The 19713-nt window shown below is 36.5% G+C and overlaps 1 protein-coding gene across 1 annotated transcript in view; it reads right to left on the bottom strand.

The window, feature by feature from the left end:
• The window catches only part of wnt5a (wingless-type MMTV integration site family, member 5a), a 48611-nt gene that overhangs the window by 6726 nt on the left and 22172 nt on the right, over positions 1 to 19713 (bottom strand). The window contains exons 4-5 of the mRNA XM_088332912.1: positions 15308 to 15453; positions 7357 to 7604 (exon numbers count right to left, since the gene is read on the bottom strand). Of these exons, the coding sequence (XP_088189038.1) occupies positions 7357 to 7604; positions 15308 to 15441 (382 nt within the window). The 5' untranslated portion in view covers positions 15442 to 15453. The remainder of the gene's footprint in view (positions 1 to 7356; positions 7605 to 15307; positions 15454 to 19713) is intronic.

The following is a 19713-nucleotide window of genomic DNA, read 5'->3' as shown; positions in this document are numbered from 1 at the left end:
AATAGGTGGTGAGTGCTGCTTTTGACACAGTGCACCACAATTTCCTACTAGAACGGTTGGAAAAATGGATTGGTCTCTCAGGAACCGTCCTCTTGTGGTTCAGATCCTACCTCTCAGATAGGACGCACTGTGTTAAATATGGCGAAATGACATCTGAGCCCTTCAATGTTACCTGTGGTAATCCGCAGGGTTCAGTGCTTGGTCCCCTTCTTTTCAGCATTTACATGCTTCCATTAGGTGATATTATTCGCAAGTACAATATCAGTTTCCACTGCTACGCAGACGACACTCAACTATATCTTCCGTTGGAGAAATCTGCCACACTAAACTGTGGAAATTTGGAGGCCTGCCTCATTGAGATAAAAGAGTGGATGTCACTCAATTTCTTGCGTCTTAACTCTGAAAAGACCGAAATGTTAGTCATTGGTCCATCTAAATGCCGTGACTTATTCTCAAAAACTGCTGTGAACATTGACAAATGTCACATCACACAGAGTGACTCAGTTAAAAATTTAGGTGTCATATTTGACCCTGATCTATCCTTTGAAACGCATGTAAGGAAAATTACTAGAACCGCTTTCTTCCATCTTCGTAACATTGCTAAAATTCGTTCTATACTGTCTCAGTCGGATGCGGAAATTATAATTCATGCGTTAGTTACCTCACGTCTCGATTACTGTAATGCACTACTCTCTGGTCTCCCGAAGTCTAGAATCAAGTCTCTTCAGCTGGTACAAAATACCGCAGCGAGGCTTTTAACTAGGACAAAAAAGTCTGATCACATCACAACGATTTTGGCTAACCTGCATTGGCTCCAAGTTAGCCTTGGATGTGATTTCAAGGTTATTTTAGTATTATACAAAATCATACATGGACTTGCTCCCTCTTATCTTTCAGATCTGATTTCCCCCTATGTCTCGGTACGAAGCCCATGTTCTGAGAGTGCCGGTCTTCTGGTGATCCCAAGAGCAAAGAAGTGTTCTGCTGGTTCGAGAGCGTTCTCCATCCGGGCACCGGTGCTGTGGAATGCTCTTCCCCCTGAGATCCGATCTGCAACCTCAGTGGAAATGTTTAAATCTAAGCTTAAAACTCACTTCTACTCTATAGCATATGAATAACCTACTCTTTTCGTCGGCTCCAGAGCAGGGGAATGTATGATAATATTCTGAAAATAGTCTGTGTAATATAGTGTAATGATCTGTGAAGCCCTTTGAGACTCTTCGTGATTTAGGGCTATACAAATAAAAATGACTTGACTTGACTTGACTTCATTTTGGATGGAAGTAACAATAGCAAGTTAGTCTCCAGTCATAACCTGACGCCCAGTGGCTAACGTGAGTGGCTAGAGAGGGAAAGCGCCACAAAGAAAACGCCACATGCCTGATTTATTGGACTTGCCAATGTCCGCTTCATGATCATCTGTAGAAGGTGAACGAAGTGAAAAAGGAATACGAGCTAACATTAACAAATGCGGCTTGCCATAGCTTACAGCCAAGTGGCTAACAGCGAGTTGCTAGAGAAGGAAAATGTGGAAAAATATGAAGACACCTGAATCACGGAAGTCCAGCTGTGGAGGGGAAGTGACCCTGAAGGACAAAACTGGAGTAATAAACAATGACAACAATAACAACGGCAACAAGCACTTAATGCTCCAGAGAGAAATGATTGAAGAACTTTGGCCAACTGACCTCTATCGGTTTACTGATGGTTCCACGGTAAATGAAACAACAAATGGAGGGGCGAGCATGGTCATCCAATGCAGAAATGAGTCGTATATGAATGGCATGCCCTGACCGGGACCTTTAGCAGCTTTTTCCACTGGGAATCCGTGGCCAAGAACGTTGCATTCTAGTGGCTCTCAGAATATAACGACTGGTCCTCGGCCTCCATTGTCACCCACTGCAAATCCCTAGTCGAGGCAATCAGTAACCCCAATACCAACGACCCCACTCTAACCCTTGCCCTCCAAGACGCTTTAAAAGCCTTCCAACGCAACCGTGTCAATCAAATAATTTGGGTACCTGACCATTGAAACCTGCCAGGTAATGAATTGGCCGATGAACAGGCAAAACAGGGTTCATCCCTTCACCAATTGTTTACCCCAAAGGACAGGTCCATAAAAAAAGCTATTATTCAGAGACACTGCTGCCCTCAAACTCTCCAACATTACCGTCTTACTTTCTTTCTCTCTCACAGACCCAACCCTTCCGAAGAACTCCAGCTTTCGAAGAAGGACCTCGCAGGCCTTATCCGATTCCACTCCGAGGCATTATTCAGCTCTGCCATTGGCATCACATGAAGGGAAATGCCGAGACAGCCATTGAAAACTTTGTGGTGAGGAAGAAGGACTCAGCTGAACACCTTTGGATCAGAGGTCTGGCACTCTTGGTAGAACACTACTTCTGTCACTTTTTGGTGAACTACTCTTAAGTCCTATTGCTGCTCTATCGCTTCTAAGGATCATCCTTAGGTGCCTTGAGTGAAAAAACAAAAATGGCAGCAGCAGCTAGCAGCAAGTCATATCTGCAGCCAAATCGATAACATAAGAAGAAAACTGTGAAAAAAACGGTTTCTTCCAAGGTCGTCCAAAGTTATTTTAGATCAGGCGTCGGGAACCTATGGCTCGCGAGCCATACATGTCTCTAATTTGATCTATAGTATTCAATTTCTGACAAGTGAGTCTTCAAGTCTAGTGCGCGCATAGGCGAAATAGCACTAATAGCATGAATAGTTTGGTCCGGTATATAAAGCGCATACTCCCCACTAGAATTTACAGTCTAGGTGTCACACTAACAGACCCCATTTTGGCTGTACATTGCTAAGGAATCCTTTATATGGAAGACCATTAAGCAGTTTAGGTTTACTGTTGAGACACTTTGCTGAAATGTTTCTGAAAATATATGGTACGGCTCTCAAAACAAAAAAATATAAATATTTTGCCATTGTGGCTCTTTGTGTCAAAAAGGTTCCCCAACCCTGTTTTAGATTATTGCAAATTTTGTAACCTACCACATTTTAAAATACTGTATACAAGATGATGTGTTTATACCACTAGGGGTCACTATACAATACTCAATGTCCCTTTAAAATGCAGCTGAAACTGGAGCCAGGCTGACAGAATAAGCAATAGAGGTTGAAGCTTACTAGAAGTCTCTGATGGAGGAAAAAAATGGCACCCAAAAAGCTGTAACGACAAAAACAGAGGAAAGAAACTAGAAAGCCTGTTTAAAAAGTTTGTATCCTGCAGGGATCACTTGGAAGAAAGGATTTATGACTCAGACGTTTGACTTTTGGGAATCCATCCTCCCCATTTTGGCCTGCAGTCAGAATTAATGTTCTTCTATGCTTACGTTTTAAATAGCAGCACTGATGAAGACGTTTGGTAAAAGGGAACCCCACTATAAGATACTGATGTCAGGTGATGAATTCTGGCACTCGGAATTAATTCAAGTCAACCACCGCCGATTTGGCAAATTACGTTCTGGCTGCACGGTTTCATGCAGACGAGAAAACAATAAGTGTCCTAGCAAAAACAGATGCTAGCAAAGTACTCAGGTGAAAAGTATGACATGTCAGTTGTAATCAAGGGAAAAAAACGACTAATAAAAAAGGAGAGAAACAAACTTTCCCTTGTTCATTTGTTCAAAGGGAGTAGTACAAAACATAAGAAATCATATACTCTTGAGAATATTGTGATAGTTTTTTGTAATTATATAAGTAACAAAAATGTTATTCATTCTGGACTCATTACAAATTTACTGAAAAAAATCAAGTCTTTTATTGTTTTGATGTCAGGCAAAAATGCAAATATTCCATCCCAAAATAGCGAGTAAGTAGGAGCAAAAAAGGAAAGCAAGAGAGAGAGAGAGAAAGAAAACGAACAAAAAAAGACAGAAAATGAGAAAAGAGAGTGAGACAGAGACAGACAAATAGAGATAGATGAAAAGGAAAAGACAGAAACAAAGAGAAAAATGTATATGAATAAAGAGAAAAATAAAGTGAGCAAGATAGGAAAGAAAAATGACAAAAAAGAAAGCAATAGAACAAATGAATAGGAAGAAAGGGAGAGAGAAAGAGATAAATGGAAAAAGTTTAGTCGAAACAAAAAGAGAAACAAGGCAAAAAAAGAAAGGGGGAGAAATTGAGGGAGAAGGAAAGAGGAGAGGAAAAGAGAGAGAAGGAAAGAAAGAGAAACAGAAACAAAAAGAAAAAGAAATGGAGAAAGAAAGACAAAGTATGGGAAAGAGATAGTCAGTGAGACAAAGAAAAACAGGGAGGAAGTTACAAAGAGAGAATGAGAGAAAGAAGGAAAGGAAATAGAGGGCAGAGGAAAGAGAACAATTGATTTTCATGTATCATTCCTGAGTTTACGTTCCAGAAACCTAAATTTAAAAAATCATCAACTTTTTTCCCCTTCTGGAGCGAACCCAAAGAAAACATGATCTGGTTTCATGCTTGCTTGAACAACATCTGTGTCAGAAATCAATTCACAGTTCACAGATCCAGAGGTGGGTAATAACAAGTTACATTTACTCCATTCCATTTACTTGAGCGCGTTTAGGGACATTTTTTACTTCTTAAAGTATTTTTAAATCACTGCTCTTTTTACTTTTATTTGAGAAAAAATGTGTAGAAGAAACTGTATTCTTACTCTGCTACCTCAAACCCGTTACTTTAATCCCTTCAACATATGTAAGTGTCTGTCTGTCTCTGCTAAGGCACACTTATTCCTAAGACTTAAAAAGTGGTCGGCGGCGCCCTCTGTTGGCTGCGGCTGCATCGGCTCGCTACAACGGGTCAGGTGCAATCGACATTTCGTTCTGTGTACATTGTTACACAGAATGACAATACAAGGAAATTATTATTATATTATTATTATTAAATAAGACATTGCTAGAGTTACTCGGTAATTGAGTAGTTCTTTCATCAAGTATTTTTTTACTTTTACTCAAGTCATCAATTACAAACTACGTTTTACTTCTACTTGAATTATTATATTCTGATGTATCACTAGTTATACATGAGCAAAATGTTTGGTCACTCTATCTACCTCTACAGCATTCTCTTAACCACCAGGTTAGTGGGGCAACACTTCCTGTGGTGCATCTTTGCAGGGTCTGTACACATTTTTCTTTGGCAATTTAGAGTACATTTCATGCTTTTGAAGGCCATTTTTTGCAGTACCTCAAAAGGAAGAAATCCAGTGCCGATGCCCCCCAAAAAGATTTTTCGTAGTTGTTGACTGATGACTTAAATTTACTGTCTTGCTGCTAGCACATACTTTGTGCTATTTTGAGGCTTTTTGTGTCAGTGGGCTGCTATAAAATGACACCAGTTCTGCTTCAACGATTCACGCTTAACACTTGTTTAAAAACACGGAAAGAGATCTATAGGTGTTGGGTAATATTTCAGTTCAATCCGAAAGACAGAAAAAAAAGGAAGTACTGTATGTATAAAAAGCTGAAAAATTTGCCAACTTTAGACTCATTTTAATTCTATTGATTGCTCTGAAGCAGAGTGCATTTATCCTCCAATCTTTTGCTTTTTGTTCATTTATATTTTTTTGCGTGTTTTCTAGTGGATCAGGATTGTTACAATAGAATTGTAAATAGTTTTTGGGGTTATTTTTTGCATGTTGTCATTTAACACTGAGTTAAAGTTTAATTTTTATTTTATTGTTTGCCTTTTCAGGGATTTTGTGTTGTGGTTCAACTTTAAATCTGTTCAGTGTGTAAAAAGCTCAAATTTGTTTTGCATTTTACAATTTATTTGTAGATCTGTGAATATTTTAATTTATATTTCATGTATTTTTCAGGGATCTCTTGCCCACATTACTAATAACTAAATATTGTGTTGCATAATATTTTATTATTATTGACAAGGAAAAATCTGAGTAGCCTTTTGGTAGCCCAAAAGAGTGAGCTGAGCTCAAAAAAACAAGTTTTTTAAATAGAGTTGTCCTCTTGGGTGCGACCAGTAGGGAGCGCTGACGCTTTACATGACGACAACATGATGTCTGAAAGCAAGGCATTGTTGCGTTATATTTACGCACTTTTAGTCATTTTTCTTCATTTATTGTATGGTCTGTAAACAATGTTCCCTCTAATTTTCCACGGTCGGTGAGCAACACTTGAAACAACAGAGAGCAACAGCAACCCCAAGTGTGGCAACTAAATCATTATCAAACATGTCTAAAACTTGACATCAAGGTACATTTTGCTGAGTTTCCGGCAATGCAAAATTAGTTTTCACTTTTGAATGAATTGACTAATGTACGATTGCAAAGGTTGCAGGGCCTACAAACGTCATCTGTTTTTACAATTCTTTCACAAGATTTCCATTTCTTTTATTCCTGGTATCTTTTGTCGCATAACACTAACATTTTTGGGGGCTTATTTAGTCCTTTGCACGATACAGAACTGTATTTAATTACATTTTTTAGTGGACGTACAATGTTGGCAACAAGATTAACTTAATATAATTGGAAATTATTTGAATGCAACACAAACTTTTTCCTCTTTTTCCCAGTTTTTTTTTCTTTTTTTTAAATTCCTTTTTAAAAAAAATCTCATTGGGTTTATTTTTTCCTAGCTGTTACTTTTTTCTTGCTGTTTTGTTCTTTATTACGTTTTTTTCCCTTTATTTGCTTCTTTCTTTTCTTCTGGCTCTTTTTCTGAAATTTTCCTGCTCTTTTTTTCCCCATTTTTCTCTCCTTTTGTTTCGTTTTTTTCGCAGCTTTTCACTGCTTTTTCATTCTGGTATTTTTTTCCTTTTTTGTTCCATTTTCCCCCTTTCCTTTAAGTCATTTTGTGCACAATTGTACATAATATTTGGTCGTGTAGGGATTAAAGAAGCAAAAGCAACCTGAAGAGCCGCTTGGGACCCGAAAGAGCCGGTTCTTTTTAGTGAGCCGAGCCGAAGAAGCCGGTTCTCGAAAAACTCTACTGACTTTACTCAACTTCGTTCTACTTTGACCTTGACTTCAAAATACCGCATTTAGAACACAACGTCAGGGGAACCCTGGTATTTTTACCTCCATGCACTGTAACTTTGACTTAATTCGCTTCTTAATTAGCAATTTCGAGCCCTGGTTTTTGTGAGCTGTCTAGATTTTCTTGTGTCGGAAAAGCTCTGGGCAGTGAGCGATTCCGTACACACGCAGCTTAGAGGGAACATTGTCTGTAAAGTCAGACTGCCAAAAAAACGGCAATGGCAACAATTTCAAGCATTTTCAAGCACTTTGCCGAAAATTCCAAAATGTTCCTGACCTTGAAAACACAACATTAAAATGCAAGCATTTTCAAGGATTTCAATCACCAGTGCAAACCCCGGTCTTGGACAAGTACCAACTCTTACCGATCTGCATGACACGTCCGAATACGGATGAGTTGTCGACAGTGCTGCAGTTCCATCTTCTGTGCCGGAACTGGTACTGGCACTCACGGATGCCCGTCTTGGCGCCTTCCCCGATGTATTGCATGTGGTCCTGGTACAGCTGGCACAGTTTCTTTTGGCCCTGCGAAAGGCCTGCTAGCTGGCTGCACAGAGGCTGCGCCCCAATAATGTACGCCTCCGGAATCAAAAGGGGGTTCATCGCTAGCGACCTGCACAAGCGTACAAGAAAGAAAAATAAGGGGGAGAGGTTGGAGTGACCGCAAACGTCAATCAATAGAGGACCCAAACCAGGCATCCAGATCAAAAAAGGATAAACAATCTAACTTAAATTACAAAATAGGAGATATTTCATATCATTTTCTGTACATGTCCTGCATCGTCGTGCTTTCAAGTTTTGTTCTGTTAGAGCCAGTAAGTGATGCGACTTTACGGTTCACGGTCTCATTGCCTCCCATTGTTCTGTCCGTATAAGTACCAATTTTTTGTTATCTTATTTTAATCTGAAGCCCTCTTTCATGTTTTGTTCAATTAGAGCTAGTTAGTGCTTCAAATGTCTATTCCATGGTCTCATGGTGACAGTCATTATTGTTCTACCCACGTGTGAGTACATATGTTTCTCCTTTTTATTTTCATGTTTTGTTCAGTTAGAGCTCATAAGTGTCCCAAAATTCTATTTATTGGTCTCGTCATCATGGCGCTCCTGTTACCATTACATCAACATGGAAGTAGAAACAGCCACCCAACATACTGTTTTATTGTCTTGTCTCTGCACTCCAATTTATACTGATTTAACATGTAACACATATCCTGAGGTCACTTTCATGTTTTGTTCAGTCGATGCTCGTTGCATTTTATTTCATGGCCTCGTTGTCATGGCACTCACCATACCGGTGTATGATCCCTTTGCCCTCCGTTTTCGGGTTTTGTTCAATATGTGTTCCTACATATCTCACCATGGCTTCCTTTTATGTTTTGTTCTGTTAGAGCCACTTAGTGTTCCAACATTACACTTCATGGTTCTCATTGTCTTGGCACTCCTGTTATTGTTCTGTCCATGTGCGAGTACCTAGCCAGCATTGTCTTCTTTTTAAATTCAGAGCTGGTTAGTGCTATAACATAGCCTTCTGTATTAACTTCCATGTTTTGTTCTGTTAAAGCTGGTTTGTGTTGGAGCGTTATTTATTACCTTTATCCATGCGAGAGTATACTTCCTTTTCTGTGTTTTGTTCAGTTAGAGTTAGCGTTGCAACATATCTTGCATTTTCTTCCTTTCAGGGTTTGTTCAGTTGAGGACAGTCGGTGTTCCAACGATATGTTTTTTGGGCTTGTTGTCTCTGCACTCTTGTTATTGTGCCATTCACATGTGAGTACATATTCTGTGTCGTCTTACGTTCATGTTTTATTCTGTTAGAGTTGTTGATCTAAGAACAATCTGCAGTTCTATTCACATGCTAGCATGATCACTTCCCTCACCATTTTGTGTTTAATCAGATTACGTTTGTGGTCCAACATATCCCACCATGGCTCCCTTTCATGTTTTGTTCTGTTAGAGCATGTTAGTGTGCCTGCATAATATAGTATTTTATGGTCCCTTCATAGCACTCTCTGTTCTTTCCACGTCCGGGAAAGTTTCTTGATTTATTCAACCTTGTATGTCGTATTCAGTTACAGCCAATGTTCCCTCTAATTTTCTACGGGTCTGAGCGTTCACACAAAGTCGGTGAGCAACGCTTGAAACAACAGTGAGCAACCATAATCCAAAGTGTGGCAAGATAATTAATTATCAAACATGTCTAAAACTTGACATGAAGTTACATTTTGCTGAGTTTCCGGCAATGCAAAATTATTTTTCTCTTTTGAACGAATTGATTCATGTACTATTGCAAAGGTTGTACGGCCTACAAACGTCATTTGTTCTTACAATTCTTTCACAAGATATCCATTTCTTTTTATTTCCTGATATATTTTGTTGCATAATATTAACATTTTTGGGGCTTATTTAGTCGGTTGCAAGATACAGAACTGTACTTAATCACATTTTTTAGTGGAAGTACAATGTTGGCAACAAGATTCACTTGATATAATTGGAAATTATTTGAATGCAACACAAACTTTTTCTTATTTTTTCCGTGTTTTTTTCTACTTTTTTTTTAATTCCTTTAAAAAAATGTCATTGTGTTTTTTTTCCGAGCTGTTACTTTTTTCTTTTTGTTCTCTGTTTACTTTTTTCCTACATTTCTTTCTTTTCTTTTTTCTGGCTTTTTTCTAAATTTGTCCTTCTTTTTTTCTCTTCCTTTTGTTTCTTTTTTTCTCAGCTTTTCACTACTTTTTCATTTTGTTATTTTTTTTTATTTTTTTTGTTCTATTCCCTTCTTCTTTTAAGTCATTTTGTGCATAGTTTTACATAATATTTGGTTATGTTGGGATTAAAGAAGCATAAACAACCTAAAGAGCCGTTTAGGACCCGAAAGAGCCGGTTCCTTTTAGTGAGCCGAGCCGAAGAAGCCGGTTCTCGACCAACACTACTAACTTTACTCAACTTCGTTCTACTCTGACTCGACTTCAAAATACTGCATTTAGGACACATTGCCAGGGGAACCTGTGTATTTTTACCTTCATGCACTGTAACTTTGACTTAAGTCGCTTCTTAATTAGTAATTTTGAGCCCTCATTTTTGTGCGCCGGCTAGATTTTCTTGTGCGCAGAGAATGTGCGAGCAGTGCGCAATTGCGCACGCGCGCAGTTTAGCGGGAATACTGGTTACAGCTGATCGGTGTCCTAACTTATCCTGTCTTTTTTCCTTTCATGTTTTGTTCATTTAAATCTAGGTTTGCTGTTGTTGTGTCTTTCAATTTTTTCCCAAAATGAAAAACAAGTAGTGTAGTGTAGTTTTGTATATGTAGATGTTGTAATTTAATATATACAGTAAGTAGAGTGCAGTGTTTGGAATATACTTTTCAAATGTATTTATTTGTGTGTTTTAATTATTGTCATTCCTTTTTCTTTTATTCTGAAGGGTGGTGTGTGGGGGGAACGTATTCGTTGCAGAACCAGTTCATCATTTCTCCATGTAAAAGGTCAATACAAACATTCACAAATATTATACAATGGAATAAAATTCAGGACATTCAATAATAATGTATTTGTAAATGTGATATGTCGAGTGTCAAGTATGGCAGATCAATATTTAGCTTTTTAGTAAAATAAAAATAAAAATATACATATTGGAAAAAAATTATTTTCTACATTTGTTTAAAATATATGTTTTTAATATTTTGTTGCGTTTCCCTGGAGGTTTCCACGAGATAAAAAAGAAAAGAAAAAAAAGCTCAACGCTCCTCTGGTTAAAGGAATTCAAGCCGAGAGTCAATGTCCCATGACCAAGTGTTTTTCCTTTTTTTTGTATTTTATTTTTTTATTTGACAGCTGTCTGGAAAAAAAAATCCCACTATGGCTGAAAACTAAAACTGATTTTCTTTTTTTGAAGTAATCCAGCACACCACCACCACGAGTTGGTTGGCTTGGGCTTTCTCACACCAGCTAAAGCTACAAAAGATGAAAGGGAGCCCCCCATCCCTCCACCTCTTCATGATTTTCTCACGCAAGAAGATTTTTGCACTTTTTCCCAGCTAAAAAAAAATTGGGTAAGAAATGGCAGCACCACAAGCCCCCTCGGGCATCTGGTCCAAGAAAGCCATCCCTGAGCCCCCCTCCCCGAGAGAGACAATTAGCCGCTCATGTAATTCGATCAACTGGGGAGGGGGCGCGACGAAACACACAAACCAGGAAAATTGAAGCCATATAGACACTACGCAGACATGCCCCAGATCCAAAAAATGATAATAATAATTTTATATGTATTTAGCACGGACACTGTCAACTCGCATTGGCTCAATTATTTATACATAGATAATTATATACCAGTATATATATTTATAATAATTTAATTTTAATATGTCATATGGAAAAAATGCTTGCTAATTTTTACTATTGTTTCTCCCATTTCACATATTTTTTTTATGCCAGAGCGATACCAAAATTACACTTAAAATGTGATAAATATCCAGTATAGCAGATACATATTTTATTTTTAGTCAAATAAGTACACTGTTTATTATTTACTGTATTTCAAAAATATATATTTTAAAGCTCGAGTGTGTAATATTTGACCAATAGATGGCACTGTATGGTCTAATGCGAACGAAAACCAGAGCCCCAGAGCACTGTACGGCAGCCAGATGTCAGACAAACATGGCGGCAACTTCTAGGTAGGATTTCAATTATGAAGAGAAATACACATTTCTCAAGCGATTTCTTTTCTTCGTTCTTTTGAATAAAAATTGACATTTGTATGATATTGCATGTATTTCTGCCTAGTATTTAAATAAATGTTTTTATGTACTGAATGAAAGTTTTGTGTACCCCTAGAAGGCACTCAATATTACACACTTTCCTTTTAAGTGATTTTTGAAGATTGTAGGTTTATATTTTACATGTTTTGGATTTTACAATTTAGTAAAAAAAAAAACGGTTTATTTTACATGATGTTTTTTTTTAAAAAACTTAAGAGATCTCGCGCATGTATAACTCAAATTTGGCAAGTGGTTTTACGTATGTGTATAGTTGACCCCAGGATATAATAAACCTGCCTTGCAATATTTGTGTGTATGAAGAATGATGTCACTAAGATAAGGTCTGCCATCTGTTAATATTTTGTATGATTCCGAACTGCTATTGGTTTGCATCACGGCATCAGGAAAATACCAATCGGCTGAACTTCTCTCCACAATGCATTTCTCTTCATTCAGTTCAGGATATCATGTGCTCTGTTAAGACTGCTATACATGACTATATTTTCTGTTTCTGTATTTATTCGCTTTGGGTCCGGAGTGATGCCTAAGAGGGAAGCAAAAGAATGATAACCATGGAAAACAAAACTTGCAATTATCAGGAAAGAGAAGAGGGTACCCAGATCATTACCTTTGCAGTAGAATCAGTGATTTAGATTATTATTTAAAATGAAGAGACAATTAAGAAATCTTTTAAGAGCATGACAATCCATATAAGTGGAAGTTTTAAAATCAGTTTAAAGTTCTATCCGCTGCCGCCTACCACCTCTGCATCCACCCACTAACTTCACTGTACCAGCTAAGGTCAAGTCAAATGCCATTTTTCCTTTATATGTATATTTATGTATAATGTGATTTAATCAAATGCATGTGTATCACACATAAATGTACCCATTGTATACTATATTGTTATTTTTAGTTTTTTTTTCAAACCTTGGTTACAGGGGGTTCAGAAGGCATTATTATTTGCCATAGGTTTGTATCCCCCGCTATACAGCATTTTGTTAACCTTAACTCCGAACGAATTAATGTTATATTCCAGGGGTGTACTTTACAAATGCATATTTAGAGTCATAAACGTTTCCAAAACTCATCGTGCATTTGTATATTATTTAGAACTGTGTGTTTCCAATCATCGGGTGGAGAAAAACATAGACAAACAAACAGACAACATGCTAGGCCAAGCAGTCTCATAAAAAAAAAAAACATCATAAAAAAGGAAGTAGTGTATTATTTGACCACTAGATGTTGCTGTATTGTGTGGTGAAAATGCAGACTGCAAAGCACACGGAGACTCATTGTGACAAGAAGGGATCATTTTACATCTCACTATTTTTGCCCAGGCTTTTTGAGGATTTTGGTCACCCGTAGCAGCAAGATGGCTAAAAATGACGTTGTCTCTCTAGCAGAGGGGCATGTTAGGTCAAAAAAATGAGAGTTTTTTAACTACACGTTTTTAGGAAAATGCTTGTTTGTGTGATAGCTAATGTATTTTCCGCTCACTAGTAGGCCTGCACGATTGACCAAAAAGTAATCGATATTGCGATGTGACGTCGGGCGATTGTGAAATCGCGGGACACTGTTTTTTTATGGCGGCGCCCTCTGTTGGCTGCGGCTGCATCGGCTCGCTACAACAGGTCAGGTGTATCGACATTTCGTTCTGTGTACATTGTTACACAGAATGACAATACAAAGGAAATTATTATTATTATTATTATTTTTTCTCCCCAAGGATTCATAAAAAGCAAGCCTTAAAAAGCTCCCCAGAAGAAGGCGCTGTTTACTTAAATTCAACGCAATAACAATCCTGGAAAATTCACCTAAGAAGTGGGTGGTTTGGGTGATTTCCTTGACCACTAGTGTTGTATGGGCACCATTTCCAGTGGTGTGTCTTAAGCAAGACCAACCTGATGGTTCCCATCCCTCTCCAGAACAATTGAATGTGGTTGTTGAACAGTTTGGAGAATTTTGACAGTTTTGGTCTCCTTTGAACGGTAATATTCTAAAGTTTTGTCCCCAATTGAAATAATCACTGCAAGTGCTTCACATTGAGTAATCTAAATAAGAACACACAGAAATTGAAGGTTTTTATTTTGCCTGACATTTTTTTGCCATCACATGCCTGCAGATGAATGTAGCATGGGCATTTTGGCTGGACAACAGCTAGAGCAATAGCATGAGGCCTTACCTGGTGTCAGGTCAAAGTTGAAAAACTACACATTGGTATTTTGGACATTTATCTGGGGGTACGTCTAAGATTTTACAAAAGTGGCCATTTGGAGAGACTCCAGAAGGACCAGTGACTGTGACATCATAGAGACAGACAAGTCTTTGCTTCTCAACAGTCTGACGGCCCTGTCGCTAGTATAAACCCTTTGATGCATAATTTATTCTTCAAAAAGTTGGAATATTGTCATATTCCGTCCATCCATTTCCTGCGCCGCAGGTGCTTTTTTCACCTTGGGTTGCGGGAGTCCATCCAAGCTATCTTCAGGCACTGGGCAGGGGGCACCCTAAACTGGTTGTCAGTCAATCGCAGGTCATATTTTAGGTATTCCTCATAAAACATGTTCATGAAATGATGCCATTTTTTTCCCCACTAAATTTCAACCTCATTCATGAAAGACTGCATGTACTGGTAGGTTAAGTACAAAAAAACAAATATAACACCAAAAATGCACTTTTCTTTTAAAATCAAAAATCGCTTTCAAATTGCAGTATCGGTCTGAAAAATCGCAATTAGGTTTTTTTTGTGCGTCCCTACTCACTAGTCAGATCAATATTGTGTTTTGTTTTTTTATACCTCTAGGGCAGGGGTGGGGAACCTATGGCTCGGGAGCCATATATGGCTCTTTTCATGAGTACATATGGCTCCGAAATAAAATGTAACTATTGCACATCTCTGTGGGGTTCCAAAGTCACGTGAATTCATCCCGATTTTGGTCCATATAAAGCCGAAGCAACTCAATGCAGAAGTTCGATAAGAAACTATTTAAACTGATAAATCATGAGCAGTACGGGTGGGCGGATCCCTGCACACAGCGCAAGGCACTTCCTTCTCTCTCTCTCTCAGCTAAGTGCAGTCTACACCGAAAGTGAATATAATTATAATTATATAATTTGTGACATTTTTACAAAATAACTTTGCATGCACATTGTTTTGAAACCTTTATTAAGGACAAATTTCATGGAAAAAAATGGCCTCAACACTCTTAACTGAAGGTGGAAGACAAATTGTAAATGGTATATTTGCATTGATTTGGGACACAGGATTTGGCATTTTTATCATTTCATACATTTGATTAAAATCATCAAATGACACACAGTGAAATAAAATGTGCTGAATAATTAGCTTCTGTCTCGAGAGCGTGTTTGGCAGTTTTTTCAATTTTGTCTGAAAATATATGATGTGGCTCTCTCAATTTATTTTTAAAACATTTTTTGCTATTATGGCTCTTTGGGCCAAAAAGGTTCCTGACCCCTGCTCTAGGAGGCGCTAAATAAGACACACTGTCCCTTTAAATGTTTTTTTTTTTCTGGTAGCAAAATATGTAAAAACTCACCACCATGAGTTGGCCTCCACCACCACCTGCATTAGAAGTGTAAAGAGGGTGAGCGCAAAAACGCAGTGCCTGGAGTCCAACAACCTGCCGGGCCAGGAGGCCGACTTGCAAGCACCGTCTGCTCTCAGTCTCATCGTCACAGCAACCTGGAAAAAGGACAAAGTCAAACGTCCATCACGGTTTCAATTTCAAGGTTATGAACAGATTGAATTGATTCATAAAGATTTAGAGAAGATCGAGGTTAGCAAGATGGCGGAAATTCCTCTCCCCTGCAATATAGCATATTCTTTTGTCTACTGTTGATGATTTACAAATAAGGAGGCACTGATTTTTCTAATCAGTTAATAACAAACACAATTATTATTATTATACATATTATTATAGATGTTTGGTTAAATAACATGTTTTGTCCACTTCTGACACTTTCAAAACTAAGAGACACGTACATTATTCTTTTTTTATTGTTTTTTGTTTGTATTTACAAAGGCAGACAACATTTTTATCATTATTTCAAAACACACATTTATTTAGTGTAACAACATTTATTTTTCTGTTAAATTACAAGTCATTTTGTACCATTTTTTTCATAAATTAAAGAGACTCTTTTATTTCTACCAATGAAATATTTTTTACAATGACGCCCATGATTTTCATTTTAAATTCTGTAATCCTGTGTTTATCGCAGTTAATAGGGACTAGAACCCCACACAGGTTGACCGAAGCAGTGACCACCCCCCCACACCATGTCCTGGCCCCACTTTTAATATGAGCTCGGCCAGCCCCTGTTCACAGCAATAGTCTACTGGGGATAATGGATTGTGGTCACACAGCTGCTGTTCATTTTAGTAAAGAACAGCAAAAACAGTGCGTTTCATTTTAAGTGGGCCAAGACAGCTCACTTCCCAACAAACTTTGTGACGGTTTCTGCTTGCAGCAATAGTTGATCGGAGATAATGGATTGCTGCCACACCAGGGCTGTTTACTTTTTGATAGAAAGTAAGGGGGAAACAAAGTTGGCAGGCCAGATAATTACGCTATCCTGGCCCCCACTTGCAGCAATATGCGATGGGGGATAATGGATCGCGGAATATTTTTCAACCTGCAATGCTAAAAGGTCGCAAAGTACCAAGTGACAAGTTGTGATGGATTACCGTTAAAAGAAAAAGACATACTTATATTCTGTAAATAATACTTTTTAGTAAAAAAAAATATTTTAAGTAACCTTATTTAAAAAAACATGTTTAAAACAGATTTTTATTCATTAATAAAAAAAATTAAAAACAAAATATAATAAGCCTGTAAACGGGCAACTAATACTATTATTTTAATATACATATATTTTAGTTAAAAATAACACATTTTTTGGCCACTTTTTGATAATTTAGAAATATATATTTATAGATATTTGTCTATTAGTTAATTACATTTATATTATTTTCACAGAGACAGGCAGAATTGTTCTTTTGAAATACAAATTTTCTATCCAATATTTTTATAATATTTTTCTCAGTTAAATACAGTATATCTTCTTTTTTTGACCAATAAGATTATGAACAGTTTTTTTAACAGGGGTAAGCAAGATTATTTTTTTAAATAAACACTCTTTTGAGGGTAAAAACAACAATTATATGTTCCTGTTAAAAAAAATTTGTTCTGTCCAATTTTATATTTTCTAAAAATTGAGGATTTTTTCGTAACAGTTAATGATTTTTTTTAATTTTTCAAAAGGACAGCCAGAGGTACTATTATTTCAAAATATACCTTTTTTTCTGTGAAACAATACGGAAACTTGTAAACTTTTTTTTTATTATTTCACATTTCATGTATGTATTCATGTATATTGAAATATTTAAGTATTTACTCAATATGTCACCACAAGTACAAAAAAGTAATCCATGAGCTTGAGATCCACAGCCCCCCAAAATCATGCAATTTAGCTTATTTTTGGGGGTGCTGATAACATTTGAACCCATAGTTCATAAAATACATACTTTTTCTTTTACTTAGTTTTTTCATGCTGGTTTAAGATCAGGTAATTGTGCAATTTTGTAATTGTAATCCTGTGCAGTCTTTTGAGACATTTTTGTGATTAAGGGCTGTGTAAATAAGTGTGACTTGACTTGACTTGACTTGTGTCTTCTTTCATCGGTGGTGTATTTTGTGCATGCAACATATAAGAGTGTTTTTTAATCTGTTCTGAGCCAAGGCAGACTTTTTTTCTCATCAAAACTGCATCCATCAAAGTGTTTAAAAATGAATCCCCTGTTCCAATTTTATGCTGTTGTTATTTAAACCTTAAATTATCAAGCTGCCTATATCTACAGTAGAAAGTGTTTCTTTTCATTTGTAGTCACTGTGGCTCAGGTGGTAATACAGATCATTCATTTGGTTAATTTTTAATTTCACTAAGTCCTAAATCTGTTTTTCATTCTTGTTTTTCTAGAAATGCAAACAAAAATAATGCTTACAATAAGAAAAAAATATCTGCTAGTAGAATAAACATTGTTTTTTTTATTGTAAAATAACCAAATAAGAATTAAAATAAGCAAACAAAAAATGAGTCATTTGATATATTTCCTGGTATTACCTCATGAGTAGATAATTAGTGTACAAAGAATTAACAGTAATCTGCTGGCACCTAATGATATAGATGAGTGTTGCAGTTACTCGTCTGATTATTGGAAGAAAGTAAAGGTACTTAACAACGGCATCATTCTTGCAAAGATGAGTTTGGGCGATTTCCTGCAGCACACTAAACAAGATCTTACGGCACACTAGTATGCCCCGGCACACTTGTTGAAAAACACTGGCTTATTTGACAATAAATTTGACAATGAAAATATTTCATGCATTTTCAAAGCCACAATTGCTTTAAATGGTAATTATATTTGCAGATCATTGACCGTTTCCTACGTTTTAATTCATTTTATTATTTCTTTTTGGATTGATTCAAATTTTGCATGGGTGCCAATAAAATCCGAGGCGCTGCAGGCTTCTGGCCCTCACCTTTAGAAAACATTTGACCCCAACAAAAGTGCCCCTGCTCGTTGACCTATTGACTGATAACTAGCACGACTCAAATTATGCTCGTTTCCGTTGGAAGAGCCTTGTAAAAAAAAATCCTAAACTGAAATATTTTGTCCAGATTATAATTTGAATTAAAGGTATATTTTTATGATATACAATATATATATATTTTTACACAAAAATTAATTCAAATAATAAACAGCAGTTAGAATTTGTATTTTCTGTAATGTCATTGATTGCAACGTATTGTACATGCTTTACAATGAGATTAGACGTTCCACTCCAGGATGAAGTCGTAATGGAAAAGAGTTGAATGGGAAAATCAGATCAAAAGAATGTTGGGATGAATAGGAAGATATTTATTTTATATTAAGGTAATGCTTGAAGACTGGCCTAAATAGTAAGTGCATCACAACAATAGTGCAATGGTGCAATGTGCGAAAATAAAAATAGAGAAATATCTGATTCTAGTATATATATATATATATATATATATATATATATATATATATATATATATAAATATATATATATATTCTAAACAAGAAGAAAACATGATCATGGTTTACTTTAAAATAGGTTCACGTTCTATGAGTCTCTGTTCCTCCCGCACCAATTTCTAAACCAGGAGAGGGAGCCAATTACGTTTCATTTACAGCACCATGCAGAAATGAGAAAAAAACGTGTTTTAGAATTTTAGCTTTGACAAAAGAAGAAGTAATTTTTTTTCAGTGTATTTGCTTTCTTCCAACCAATTAAATGTAACATTTATTTATACCACTAGGTAGAAGTAGGTTTATTTTTTTGTTTATTCATTTCGTTTTATGTTCAAGCTTATGAAGTAGTACAGTGAACTATATGTATTAATGTATTTTTGTTTAAAAACGTTGTTTAGGACTGCACAGCAAAACATAATGACAATAAAGTCCAAATCTTGCGCAACATTTTGCTGTTTATCTTTCATTATTTTTGTCTCATTTTACTTAAAAAATAAAACATATAAAACATAGAAAGAAACATTTTGCTCATTTGTATTCTTTTTGATCTTTTTCCAGTAAGAATATGTGATGAAAACATGGTTACTAATAGAGTGATGTCCCAAAACACAGAGACATTATTAACCAAAATAAGAATTTCATTAAAACATGAACTCCAAACCAGAAATACGTTTTGATTCCACTCATTCTGTGTTATGTTATTAGAAAAATATAGAATAAATAAAAATACAGTAAATGGATTAACCCATATGTCTCAAATGAGACACGGTTAATACAAATGATTTAAAAGAAACTTCATACTGTCATTTCAGGCAAAAATATACAATCTTAATTAGAATAAACGTGAAACTGGTGCAAGGAATTAAATTTGTTGGCAGATCA

The sequence above is a fragment of the Urocampus carinirostris genome, chromosome 3 (assembly GCF_059441175.1).
Source record: "Urocampus carinirostris isolate Australia breed hairy pipefish chromosome 3, RoL_Ucar_1.0, whole genome shotgun sequence".
NCBI classification, from domain to species: Eukaryota; Metazoa; Chordata; class Actinopteri; order Syngnathiformes; family Syngnathidae; genus Urocampus; species Urocampus carinirostris.
This window is presented reverse-complemented; position numbering and strand designations above follow the sequence as displayed.